Raw genomic sequence first — 13,336 nt, 5'->3', positions numbered from 1 at the left:
TTCAAAATCGCCCTCTTTCAATGGAACTTTACCCCTACGTTATGCCAAGCCCTGGGCTGTGCTAGCCTCTGCCAGGTATCTCAGGTCTATTGCGGCTGAAAGATATGGGGCACATGTTGCTCACTGTGGCCAGGAGCCCTCTGCCTTTTAAAAAAGGAGAGGCAAAGAGGAGCAGGGGAATGGCCTGTGTGAACCCCCCATCCCCCAACCCCATGGAGCACAACCGTTTCTGCCATTCCATGGGGAGCCCTCCCCCCGGTCCAGTTTACCTTATCGAAGTGGTTGAAGGAGGCCCGGAACTCCTGCATCTGCTCCTGGCTGATTCCCTTCGCATCCCGGGTGAGGATCTGGTTCTCCACCTCATTGATGGTCCGGGCGATGGTGGTGAGGAGCTGCTCCCAGCCGACACGGATGTGCTGGAGATGGGCGAGAATAAAGGGGGCAGGCTTAGCTGTTGGATCCAGCCAAGAGGGGGCATCGCTCCCTTCAATTTTTACCCGCAGGACTACTGGGAATGATGCCCGTCAGGCATTTCCGAGCTTGCTGCTAGGCAGTGCCCAGGGCGGAGGCATATCCTAATGCCAAGCGTCAGGAGCAGAGGGGCAGGAGGGTCCGCACCGGGGATTCAGCCTCTGGACCCGCCTGCTCAGCCACCCAGCATGTGACGCAGAACAGAACCCCTGGCACGACCAGCCAAGGGGAACAGTGTGCGGTGCATCGCATGGCAAGTGCCCCACCGATCTCACGGAGCCCATTCAGGCCTCACGCAGGCATAGCTGAGCCACGGCATTCCCAAGCAGGCGAAGCCCTACAGGGGATGTGACAAATTCCGCAGGGAGAAGGCTGCCTGTGCTCCCCCAGCATCAAGGCCAGTCAGTGGGGGGCACGCCCCAGAGCGGGCAACGGCACCCGAGTCCTGCTTGTGGGCGTCTCACAGGCAGCTGGTCGGCTGGCCACTGTGAAAGCCGCATGCTGGACAGGGCCTGCGCAGCTCTGAAGGGCCCTGTGCGGCTCTTCCTGAGCACCGGTGCAGGCCTCGCCCGCCCTGCAGGCCGGCCGCTCCCTCCCACGACGGCTCGGCCCCGGAGCAGACGGCCGGCGGGCGCCTCCCCCTCACCTCCATGGTGTAGTTGGTGTGCTTGTTGTCGAAGATGAGCGCCTCCTGGATGAGCTGGTGCTGCTGCTCGAGGACGTCGATGTTGGGCTTGTAGTCCACGATGCTCAGCTCGTACTGCTTGAGGTGGTTCAGCTGGTCTTCCAAGGTGCCGTTCATCTCGATGGAGATGCGCCCAATTTCCTGGAGGGGAGGGGAGAGGGGTGAATGGGCGGCACGCCGAGGGCAAGCAGGCCGATCGTCCCGCCTGGGAAGTCAGCAAGAGGCACCTGCCCCCTGCAGCCCCCACCCCACTCCTGCTCTGGTGGGCACTGACAGAGGCTCTCCCTCGCCCCTCGCGAGCAATGTCACAGCTGGCGTAGTGCCCCCGTCTCCCCGTGACCCCCGTTCCAGGTGCCAATGTCGCTAATATTGTACTCCTTTTCCGCTCGGCGGGTCCAGTCCAAAGGGCTCCCAATATGCTGAGTCAATATGCTGAAATGAGCCGCCCACAGAGCATCTGGAGAAACGGACTTTGCCAGCCCGGGGACCCCTCAGCTGGGAAATGCCAGCAGACCAGCCCAACACATCTGCGGGATGCTTAAGATACCAGCACCACCTCCATGGCCGCCGCCGCCACACCTGGCACCTGCGCATCCCTTCGGGAGCATTTCCCATGCCCCCACCTTGGGCAATTTGAAAAGCAACCAGAAAGGGGGGTTTGGAATGAAAAACGGTTTGACGGGCAGCCAGCAGCAGGGCGTGACCACCAGACAGATCACTTCTTGGGGTGCGGCCCTTGCAACAGCCCTCGGAGCTAAACAAGATGATAGTCCCTGCATTTCAGGTACAGACTGAGGATGGGAACACGGCCACCTGCAGGCATCCAGCTGTGCCGAGATCCGAACCGGGGTCTTTCGGGCACATCGCTTGCTCCTGCAACCGGCTCCTCCCGGCTCACACCTGCACTTGGAGATCCAGCACGGCTCTCCTCCTGCCTCCCTCCCAAGTTCTCGTGAGGGGGGAGGGATGGGGCAGAGCCGCTCACCTCCATCTTGGTCTGGATCCAGGGCCCCACGATGTTGGCCTGGCTGGCGAACTGTCGGCGCAGGTGCTCGTTGGACTGCTGCTTGCTCTGCTCGCCCTGCAGGGCATGGTCCCGCTTGGGGACCAGCTGCTGCACCTGCCCGGCAAAGGAAAGGAGAGCCGCGTTCGGACGGTCGGCCTCAGGCTTGCCCGCCAGTCGCACCCTCTCTCCGCCCGCCGCCAGGCTGAGAAGGGATTCACAACATGGCCCGGCAGGCCCGGCCGCCGTCGCGTACCCTTTCCCACTTGGAGTTGATGATCTGTGGAGTGACGGAAGTGTAGGGATTGTTCCCAGAGAGCTTTATGTTATTGTAGTCCGCGATTCTCTGTGCTTCACTCTGGATACCCAGGATGGCCTCCCGTTCCTTGTCTGCGTCGGGCAGGGTGGATTTGAACTGGTCATGGGCTGCGATCAGGCCCTGGAAGAGAAAAGCGCCCCAGATAGAAACAAGGGAGGGATCCCGAGACCTGGCCAGCGGTGAGATGGGACTCACTTGGCAAAAGCCTGAAATTCAGCCAGGCACTAATGGTGCTGCGCTGGTCTGGAACGGCCCGTCTTGGAAGATGGACTCGTCCTCTCCGCAAGGCACAGATTGTGAGGTTTCAGGGCAGGCCACAGCCCTCCTGAGAGCAAGACGCACGCTGCACTCCCCCGGGCTGCAAGCGGCCCCTCGCGTCCGCTCACCTCGATCTCCTCGGTGGTGTGCACAATGAACATGTCCTGCAGGTCCTCCATCGCACTCTCCATCCAGTTGTTGAAGGGGGCTGCCCTCTTGGCATACTCCAGGTGGAGCTGATCGATGGTCTCCAACTGCTTCTCTGTTTTCTGGGCAGGGGATGCAGGGCATGGTCAGGTCCCCGCAAGGGCACTGGTACTGCCCCCCCGCCCCACCCCCGGAAGGCCCTCCGGCTCACCTCAAGTGCTTCCCTTCGGGTGTGGGTCAGCGATCCCAGGGAGTCCCACTGGTCGCAGATCTTCTGGCACCGGGCGTTGACGCTGGGCGAGTCGTAATAATCCAGCTCACTGTGGGGAACACAGAAGGGAAGCGCTGGCTGGGGGCCGGACCACACGGGGCTTCCAGGCGCACCCGTGTCTGCTGCTTTTTCCAGTGGGTGGGAGCATGCAGTCCAGCCACGGCTCCCATCAGGCCCAGCCAGCACAGCTGGCGGTGCAGGACGGTGAGAGCTGCAGTCCAGCCACGGCTCCCATCAGGCCCAGCCAGCACAGCTGGCGGTGCAGGACGGTGAGAGCTGCAGTCCGGCCTGCCCTCAAAGGCCACATGTGTCCCACCCCAACGCAAGGGCCGCCACGCAAGAATGAGGCGCCAAGAAGCACGTTTGGGCACAGGCGGCAAGGTGGGAACCGTGAGGCTCCGTGCCTGCCTCCATGGGGCAGCGCCCCCTGCATCTGGCCTGGACATGCTACAGCTTTAACTGGAGAGCAGACGCCCGGGGAGGGTTCCGCTCTGGGCGGCGAGCCGGACGATCGCCCTTCGGCAAGGCCAGGAAAGGTGCCTCCTCCTGCCGCCGCCACCACCAAGAAGCAGGCGATTTCTGCACGCCACGTGAGGCAGGGGCGGCTAGTAATCCTCCTGGCAGTTTTAATGCTAGGAGAAATGTGAGAGCAGAGTTTTTTGGGGAGGGGATGCCGGGGGGAGTTGTGGGTATGTGGCTTGGCTAACATTTAGGGGGCCAAGCGGCATCTCCGGGGAGGCCACTCGCAAAGAAACCCTTTTCTCTGCGGGCCCATCTTTTTCCGGTCATGCTGGAGAGGCGACACGGGAGGGCAGCAGTGAGACGCAAGATCTGGTGGGCACCGTCGGGATGCTCCGCTCGCGTGGGCAGGTTCCTCTTCGGAGCAGAAGACAGGTGCTGCAGCGGCAGCTCCCGGGCACCAGGGGATGCTGCCGGCCACCCAAACGCTGCCAAATGCAGACGGCTCGATCGCGCATTCCCACCCGAAAGATGGCCCAGATCTCCATCCGCTCGGCGGAGCAGGGTGGTGGGGCGGCACAGTGCCACCCCCCACCCACAGTGGCAGGCTCCCAGAACCCCTGGAAGGCGGCAGGCTGGGATGCAGCCCCCTGCTCCCCAAAAACCTGTGGAGCAAGGGGTGGGGCAGGAGGCGTAAGAGCCAGTGCTCAGGCGTGGTGGGGAGCCGGCCTATGGGCAGAGCCCCTCCTATGGGGCCCGAATCGGGGGGAGGGGGCACGCCCCGGTGGAGCGCTGGGCGGCAGATGTGGGACGGAAGGACTTCCCGGCCACCGCTCCTGCCACCCAGCGGAGCTTTCCGAACGCAAGGCCTTGGCAAGGGAAGGAAGCGGAGACGGAGGAGAGCGCGTGTGCATTCTCTCCATGAAGTCATGCTCCAGGCCACACACATCCGTGTTTCCGTGTTCTCTGCCATTCCCAGCCACTGGAATAAGAGCCTCCATTCATGGCGAGGCTCCGCTCTTGCCCCTGTGTGTACTAATTGTGAGTGAGTTTATCTGAGTGGAAAAAGCAGTTGGGTGGTGGGGGAGAAGTTTGGAGCAAACTCTTACAATAACTGCATTCTGCGACACACAAAGGGGAGGAGGGGAGGAGAACAATAGGGGCACTGTGTGTCTGGTGTGTGTGTGTGTGTGAAGCCGTGCCCAAGGGAGAGTGCGGGCTTTTGGGCACTCATTCCAAAGAGAGGTGATCCCAGCCGACGGCGCAAGAGCCAAGGACGCGTTGGAAAGGGATCCTAAGTGACAAATGGAAAAGGAGGAGGGCTGCTATTTTGGATTTGCCAAAAATATCACACACAGTGTCGCTTTGTGTCAGCCCTCTGCGGAAAAATGGCCCGCGCAGACACACGTGGGCAGCCGGGGGGCTTTTTAAGGGGCTGGCGGGCTGCTGGTGTTTCTTTAGGGGAGGTGGGCAAGTTTTATATGGCGGCCTTCCTCATGCTGGCGCACTGCTGGTATGTTCCGGCTGCAGCCCCTCTGGGGGCAGACGGCGTGGCTAGCAGAAGGGTGGGGGCTGACACCCACTGCATCCACCCAGCACCTGGTTAGGGACAGACGAAAGAAGCTGCGGAGTGAGGCACGGGGAGGAGGAATGGGAGTGGATGGGATCACGACCCCACGGGGCGGAAAGAGCAGGAGGAGGGCAGGAGGAAGTGCGACAGCCTCGCTCCGCTTTGGCCAGGACGCTGGTCCAGGCGGAGTCGAGGTGCCCCTCTTCTCTCTAGGCCTACCTGCACGGCGAGACGTTATGCTCCGCTGCTTGGGAGGGCGAGAGCTCAAAATGATACCACTGACATCAAACCATCAGCAGGATTAGGCAAAATGCTGCCCCACTGCAGGTGGAGGAGGCAGAGGGAATTCCATGTCCCCCGTGCTCCCCACCGGGGAGAGCGCACAATCAGCTTACGTGTGGAGTCTCCGCCTGTCCCTTTCCTCCCCATGGAGTTTTTCTACCTGCAGAGAGTGGTGGGCAGGTTGGGGGGAACGTTCCAATGCATAACCCAGCAGCTGGAAAAGCATTTATTACTTGGGCCTGCTGCCCGACCACGTGGGGTGCACTTTGCACACCCCGTAAGACATTTTCTGCCTGTTTCTCCGTAATTTGGAAGGGGGCTGCGACTGGAGGCAGGGGACAGTTCGAGCATGCATTTAAAACTGGTTTAAGGTTCTGCTCTTCCTCCTCATTCCGCTCCTGGAAACCTTTGAAAATATACTCTGGGGACGAGGGGTAGGGAATGTTCTCAGCACTCTCACCAGACCACAATTTCCAACCCTCCTCGGAAGAGGCACGGCACTCAGATGGAGCAGCGTGCTTCTTAATTTGCCCTCCCCGTGCTGAGCCACCGCCGCTGCAGCATGACTTTTAAAATCGAGGTGAAGGCGGTTCTTCATGGCATGCTCAAGGGCCACACCAGCGTCATCCTGGCCTTTCGGGACCAGAAGGGGCTTCCAGGCCAACGGCCGATCCCCTGCGCTTCTGCTTCAGGGCCCCCAAGCAGAGGGGAGAGCGGCAGGGCCCGAGGCAGCCGACCCCGCTGCTGAATGGCCCGGGCTGCTCGCAGAGCTTTCCCACCGTTCGGCTCACCCACGGGCTTCACACCTGCCCGCAGGGCAATGCAGCACCGGGTGTGAACGCCCCCGGAAAGGGGCCGCTCGGGAGAGCGAGGCAGCAGAGGAAGGCAGGCAGGCCTACTTGAGCTCCTGGGCGATGGCGGCGATCTGCTCCACGCGGTCCTGGTGTGCTGCGAGGTCGCTCTCAAACGCCTCGTGCTTCCGGATCAGGGCTTTGATGTCCGACAGGGTGGCCGTCTCGTAGTCCTTCTGCCTCAGCATAGCCTCTTTGCCTGTGGAGGACGGAAGGCAGGCTGGTCAGAGGAGGGGCAGGTCCGCCAGCCGCGGGGGTCTGCGGGGAGGGCACCCCGGCCCTCCCGCCCTGCTTGTGGGCCTCCCACGGGCAGCTGCAGGGCGGCTCTTCTGCTCGATTCTGGCCAAGGACCCGCCCCTCCCCCCCGCCAAATGCATGCGACGGGCAGGCCTCCCGCACGACACGGCGGCCACCAGCCCGGCGGTCCCTGCAGGCACGTGCTCAACCTGACCCGGCGTAAGTGACTATCCTGCCAGGCGCAGCCACTCGCCCGCAGACCAGTCGGCCTGCTTCACAGGGCTTTTAAAGGAGATTGTGCAAAGCGGCCCACACGCTTGAGAGGTGCTGAGCACAGCTGCCCTGCCAGGATCAGCCTCACGCCGCAGCTCTCCCACCACGTGCGTGGCGCTGGTCCGCCTTTACAGGGCCCCAAAGCGGGGTCCCCGCTGCACCGAAACACTCCGTGTGTGTTTTCCAGTGGGATCCGGAGGAACTGCAGAGCGCTGCAAGGGTCAGATGCACCACGGCTGCGAGCTGTTTGATCCTCCCGATGCCCTGCAGCAGCTCTGGAGTTTTGGGGCCTCTCCTGTCGCGTCTCCCAAGCAAGCACGCTCCCCTCCCTAGAGGGGTACGGCTGGCTCTTCCTTAAGCTCTTGGCACAGCTGTTCAGACCCTTTTAGTCCCCCATATTCTTAAGGCAGATGGGTATTTTTATGTCCCTACTTTTACACTTTTTAAAATAGTTGCGTCTCTTACATGGCTGTTGTTTTGCTTTAATATGTTGAGGTAATTCAGGAACCTGTCATGAATTTATAAAGGACTGCAGGACAGATATACTCATTGGAAAAAGGAAAGAGGGAGGGAGGGAAGCCAGGCGGGCAGCAGGCCATACCTCTGCGGCCGTGACCTGTAGGAGCAGCAAGCCTGAGTGACTCTGAAAAGCCCCCCACTTTGCCAAGGCAGGGGGTGGCTGGTTTCCCACGGGCGCTTTGAAGGCAGGCTCTGTGGGTGTCGCAAGCCCCCACATGGCCCCGCTTGCTCCCCCCCCCACAGTCCTCGAGCAGTGTGGGTCCCCCTACAAGCGGCTCGGGCTGGCCCGCTGTGCGGCGAGCTTTGCGCCATATGCCTCCCAGCGCTCCGTCGAACGGGGCCCAGACACAGGAAATGCGCTCTTGGCTTCCTTCAGCTACACAGGAAATAAGACTTCTGTGCGACAGATTCCAGCGCACGGAGCTCCCCCTCAGGCCCCGAAGGATTTCTCCCGGCTCATCCTCCAGCTGGAATTCCACTGCCACCGCCGCCCCTCCACACACGATTCCCCCCATTCCTTTCCCAGCCTCAGCCAGAGGGGCGGGGGGCGGGCAAGGGAGCCAGAGCTGCGAGCAACCTGGCACATCGCTGGAGCTGCTGCTTTCATTTAAAAGCTATTTGGGTCGGGAGCAGAAAAGCCGCCGGAGTTTCGAAAATGCTCTTCTCATCCAATCAGCTGTTCCCCGGGACACGCTCAGCTTGGAAAATTCTCACCTGGCTGTCAGCCAGGCAGGGGTCTAGACAACTGGAGAGCAGCAGGGCTCATGCAGAGAGGCCGAGCCTCAGCACTGGCTGGGCTGCTAGCACACCAGGACTGGGCCGGGCCCCTTCGGAGCAGAGAACCTTCTTCAGGCCACAAGAAGGGCTGGGGGGGGGGGGGCGTGGAAGGGGAGGGAGCCATCCGCCATGTTTTGCAGCATGCTCCCTTGCGATGGGGAGACCCCCGCGCAGCACTGAATCCCTGACCCCTTTTCCTGCCAAGAAAGGAGCAGGGAAGCGGCGGGATTCTCTGAGCCAGCCTACCCTCTTTGCTGACACATGTGGGAGAATCCCGGAAACAGCAAGTGCTGTGCTGTGCAGAGTGATGCGTGTTGGGGCAAAAAAATCCCAACTTCCCAATAGGAGCTGAGGGAAACGAGCTGGGGGTGACGGACCACAGAAGAACTTGGCGTTCCTGCCCGACAAAAGCACTAATCCAGCATAAGCAGCTGTGACAAAGGAAACTTCCACATTAGGCATGGTTAGGAAGATAATTAAAAACACAATGGTCAAAATTATCAAGCCCATACACAAATCTATGGGGCAACTACAGTTGTGTGCAGCTCTGGTCAACGCACCTACATAAGGTTTTCTGCAGTTGCTAAAGGTGCAGAAAAGAAGAGCTAAAATGATTGGAGAGCTGCAACAATTACCCTATAAGGAACGGGTAAAACATCTGGGACTATTTAGCTTAGGAAAGGGGCAAGTAAGAGGAGACATGACAGAGGTGTACAAAATGATGCGTGCTTTGGAGGAGGAGGAGGGGGAGCCATTCCCGCCCGCCCCATGGGGTCGTCTCAGGAAGCTGAGAGTCAGAGTCGGGCAGCTAAAGTCAAGATGTGCGCAAGTTCATCCTCCAACTTCAGGGAGGTTCCCAAACATTATGAAGGCCCAGAAGCTTGGCTTTAAAGGGAAAGGATGTCAACTGAATTTCTCTGGGAGCTCAAAATCTACACTTAGATTCTGCTCTCATGTGGGATTATAGGGCTAAGAGAGATGTTGATACCCTACAGAGTTCTTTGATTCACGTAAGAATATGGCACAAAATAACCCTGGGTTTCTTAGCTTACTTAAGTCACCAGATTCATCTCTTCTTGGATTTCACATTTGTGTTTCACACCAAGCAGAGAGAGCCTGGGCCCAGCCATGTCTACTGAAGGAAAATGTGGAGGGAGCGGGGCCCTGACCTGCCTCTCTTGGACTCAGAGAGAACCCCTCTCCCCTCTGGCTTCCAAAGACTTCAGGTTTCTGGGCCACGTGACCTCTGAGAGAACGATAATTTCTTGGGGGGAAAACCCAGCTGTGTGATCGGGTTCCAGCAGGTCTGCTCTAAGCAGTGGCTCCACTTACTCTCCAGAAGAGGGCTGGCCTGAGGCTGCCCGATACTGACTGTGCCAAACTACAGAAGATGCCCTTACGGCAACCTTTGGCTCTTGCCTTCTTTGTCCAGGCAGAAGCATAAACAGCGATATTTCCGGCACCAAAGGAGTCCCCTCCACCTCTCCCTCACCCACCTCCCATGAGCTGTTTGGGGACACACTGCACCTCCCACAGCAACTGCCCGCCCGCTCGCCCACTCTGATGGATGAAGCCACCGTGGCGAGGGGGAGGGGGCGCAGCCCAGAAAGTGGGGTGGGGGTGCGGCCCCCCCTCTTTGCTGCAGAAAGAGGAATCTGCCATGGATCAGATGGTGCCCAACAGGAAGCTGCAGGGACGTTGATAACGCTCTCCCTGCCCTGGGCTGCGCTAAGAATAGGGCTGGTGACAAAAAGATTCCAGGAAGGCGAGGAGGTAAACAACCTCAGGCGGTCCTGGGCCAGCGGCAGAAGAGTTTGCTGCCGCCACCACTGCTGAGAACCGGAGGGGTCAAGCAGCGTGGCTCTCCGGCAGCCCGCGAGGCAGAGCAGCGCTCTCGCCAAGCAGGGGCGGCCGGAGGAGCCTCCTCCTGAAATGCAGGTCGGCTCGGTGGGCGTCCAGCAACACAGCGGCTCTGGAACGTTCCCAACGGCCGAAATGCCTCCCCTAAGGCTTCTGGTGATCTGCACGATCCCATGCTGCCCCCGCCCATCCTGCAATGCTGCCCGAAGGAGCTTTTGCGAGAGCCGATTTGGCCCTCAGCCTGGAGGAGTTTCAGCCCCTCCTGCTGCACCTGAAGCGGCCTCATGCCAACTCAGACCACGGGTCTCTCCACAGCCCAAAACGGTCTGGCTCGGCTGGCGGGAGCTTCTCTCAAGCCAACAGGGGAAGAACCTGCCTGTGGGATATGAACCCCTCGGGAAAAGGCACTGGGTGCAAAGTCCTGCTTCTTAAGAATCTCAGTGCATGCGCCAAAGGTCCAGAGTCCGAGCCACAGCGCCTCCAGCAGAACCATTCAGGGAGCAGGCCAGCGGGTGGCACGGCGCCCTTCTCCTCCCTGTGACCCCAGAGAGACGACGCCAGGCAGACAGGGGCAGATGAACACACTGTCTGGAGGACTGTCCAGGTTCCTCTTTCAAAGAGGGCCCAAAACACCCTACAGTGCATAACGCACATTAAGCTGGCTGAATTCGACGATCGCATAAACTGTGCCAATCAAGGCAATCCCTCCTGTTGTGTGCAAAGTGACTGCCATTTTTAAACAGCATCACACCACCCTTTTTAGGGGGAGTGGCAAAGCCTTGATTCTAAAAATCTTATTCAGCACCCCCGCAACCCGAGCAAACAATTTTGCATGATTTCATGCTTATTCATGCATCCAGAAGCGTTAGAATCTTGCTCCTCTGCTCCAAGCCGCAATCGGGGTGATCTAGCAAACAGTTCTGTGGTTTTCACATCCTGTGGCTTCCTTCCTTCCTTCCTATCCTGCTTCTCTACAACATGCTGCAGTAATTGAGTGGCACATGGAAAGCAAGCAAGCAAGCAAGCAAGCACGCACGCACGCACGCACGCAAGCACGCACGCACAATGGCGTAACCACCCTACCAGGAAAACCATGCACAGCAAGAGGGTGACAAAACTTTGTAACCGCAAACTGGCAAGCATTAAAACTGGGCTCTTCTGGAGCTACCACCTACAGGGCTATGGCTGTTGTGTCCAGCCACCTGGCTTCATGAGATGCACTGGGGGAGAGCGCCTGTGAATAAACAGCCTTACCACACCCGTTTGCTACAGTGGGAAAAAGATGACTAGTTGCAACTTGCACAGGCATAACAATACAAGAATAAACCAGGCCTTTGTCAAGTTGGATGCAATTCAAGATTCCATCTCCAGCAAACAGGAAGATGGAAACAGCTTCCTTTCCTCCCACCCCTCCAGTAAGATGTGGCCCTCTGAATGCAAAGAATGAAGCTAAAAGCCACGGGCAGGATGGTCCTCCAAACGGCTCCGGCACTTCAGCAGGGCTATCGCTTCCTGCAGCGATCGGCTGCATCAGGTGAATAAATACTGCGTGAAAGGAGATCTGTGCGTCCTACTAGCGGCCCATTTCATTTTCAGTCTCCACAAGAGGAGCACACAGGGACTTTCCTGAAGGCACAAACAGCCCCAGACTCTTGTGACTTAGAAACCTGGTTCGAGCAGATGCTCAAAGCTGAACAGCAGGTTCCTCCTGCCCTGGAGAGGCTGTCGCTCCCCACTGCGTCTGCGGCCACTCCACAACCACACACTGGGCCAGGTACTCTAACTCTAGGAGTGGTGGATTTAGGTGCTCCTCTGTTTTCCCACCTAAAGGTCTAATCGACCCATTCCTACCCCAACCGTGAAGGCCCCCACGACCACAGCTCCCGGTTCTGCATGTTCAGTCATGTTTGAATCAAGGAACAGCCGAAACAGATCACTTTCCGCCCCACGGCCACCGCCATCACACACTTTTGCTGCTCCGGCAAAACCACTGCTCCCACCCCGTCCCCCTGTCTAGAGGAACAAAGTTCTTTCTGGGGCAGAGAAACGGAGGGTTAAGACGTTTCTCTATGGAATGGCTGCCCCGTTCAGCGGCCTAGTCCTTGTACCCTGGAAGGCAGCAAGACATTAAGATGACGGCAGTGGCCCCAGAGAGGCCTGCCTCCCCCCTGAAAAAGGGGAGATGCAACTCTGCCCTCCTTCCGGAAAGCTCCCACTCCGGCGGGGGCCCTGAACTGCCCTACTGCAGGAAGTCCACACGGGGCAGCTTGGCACTGCGCTGGCTCAACCCCGTGCTTTTGGCAGGCTGGGCTGGACTCCGGCCTTACAGGCTCCAGGTCACTGTACAGGGAAAACCGCTCTCGGGCTGCACTATCTGGACAGATTCTGACAAACATTAAACTGGCGTCTTGGAGAAAGGCTGGGCTGGAACCTCTCTCAGTCTCACATGACTCCGTTTCCTCACTGTTGAAAGCTTTCAGCGGGTGAAGCCCTGCATCACATGAACCCTTCCTCCCCGCCATCCCTCCAGAATAGCTTTACTTCTTATCTGGACTAATTTATGCAGGTTGCAGGATTTGGGGTCCCTTTGGCAGAATCTGGGCTCTTCTGCTTGTGAGTGGAAAATGCACAGGGCTCTCGCAGAGGGCTCCCGCCCAGCAGCAGTGCCCGCTGAAAGGACCAGTCAGCTTCGGCAGCTGCGGCTTCAACAGTGTGGAGAGGCAGCAGCCAAAGAGACAAAGCTATTATGCTAAAACCGCTTGCCACCAACAGGCCCCCGGAGTTGAGCCGTTTCCAAGGACTGGGTCATCTCGGGACTGCCGGGAAGGCTTGCAGCTTGATGCAGGAGCACATTCCCTGCTCCTGGCAAGGCCCGGCTTCGGTCCCAGGATCTGCCGCCAAAAGGGATCTCAGACTGCTGACTGGAAACGACTGACAGAGGCCAAGGCTGCTCCGGGGCGATGTGGTCTGACTCGGCCTGCGTCCCCTGTGCTCACCTTCGGTCCAGCCTTCGTGGATGGAGGCCTTCTGCCTGAACTTCTCGGCCAAGTGGTCCAGCCGTTCCAGCCGCCGGATCTCGTTCAGCAGCCATTCCTCGTAGCCTTTCTCTGCTTGCTCCAGGTGCTGCCAGCCATTGTGAATATCCTGGAGAGGTTTGGGGAGATGAGAGAGTCTTTCTAGGGAGGCCCTAGGGGTTATCATGCTAAAGACAAGGCAAGACGAAACAAAACTTCTACCCTGCTTCTCAGCTAGGAGGGTGCCAAAGTGGCCAAAAGCATCTGCGGAAAACTGGTGGGACAGCATTGATTGATTGATTGATTGATTGATATCCTGCCTTTTTCCTACAAAGGGCTC

General features: G+C 59.0%; 1 protein-coding gene across 5 annotated transcripts in view; it reads right to left on the bottom strand.

The window, feature by feature from the left end:
- Nucleotides 1-13,336, bottom strand: part of ACTN4 (actinin alpha 4) — an 83,616-nt gene that overhangs the window by 3,914 nt on the left and 66,366 nt on the right. For all 5 annotated transcript variants that reach the window (XM_044435318.1, XM_044435313.1, XM_044435314.1 and 2 more), the window contains 8 exons: nucleotides 12,979-13,126; nucleotides 6,365-6,515; nucleotides 3,095-3,203; nucleotides 2,865-3,005; nucleotides 2,416-2,598; nucleotides 2,142-2,276; nucleotides 1,118-1,297; nucleotides 270-416 (listed from right to left, as the gene is read on the bottom strand). In XM_044435318.1, coding sequence (XP_044291253.1) covers nucleotides 270-416; nucleotides 1,118-1,297; nucleotides 2,142-2,276; nucleotides 2,416-2,598; nucleotides 2,865-3,005; nucleotides 3,095-3,203; nucleotides 6,365-6,515; nucleotides 12,979-13,126 — 1,194 coding nt within the window. The remainder of the gene's footprint in view (nucleotides 1-269; nucleotides 417-1,117; nucleotides 1,298-2,141; nucleotides 2,277-2,415; nucleotides 2,599-2,864; nucleotides 3,006-3,094; nucleotides 3,204-6,364; nucleotides 6,516-12,978; nucleotides 13,127-13,336) is intronic.

Source organism: Varanus komodoensis, unplaced genomic scaffold (genome assembly GCF_004798865.1).
Source record: "Varanus komodoensis strain SLA01 unplaced genomic scaffold, ASM479886v1 scaffold29_1, whole genome shotgun sequence".
Classification (NCBI taxonomy): domain Eukaryota; kingdom Metazoa; phylum Chordata; class Lepidosauria; order Squamata; family Varanidae; genus Varanus; species Varanus komodoensis.
This window is presented reverse-complemented; position numbering and strand designations above follow the sequence as displayed.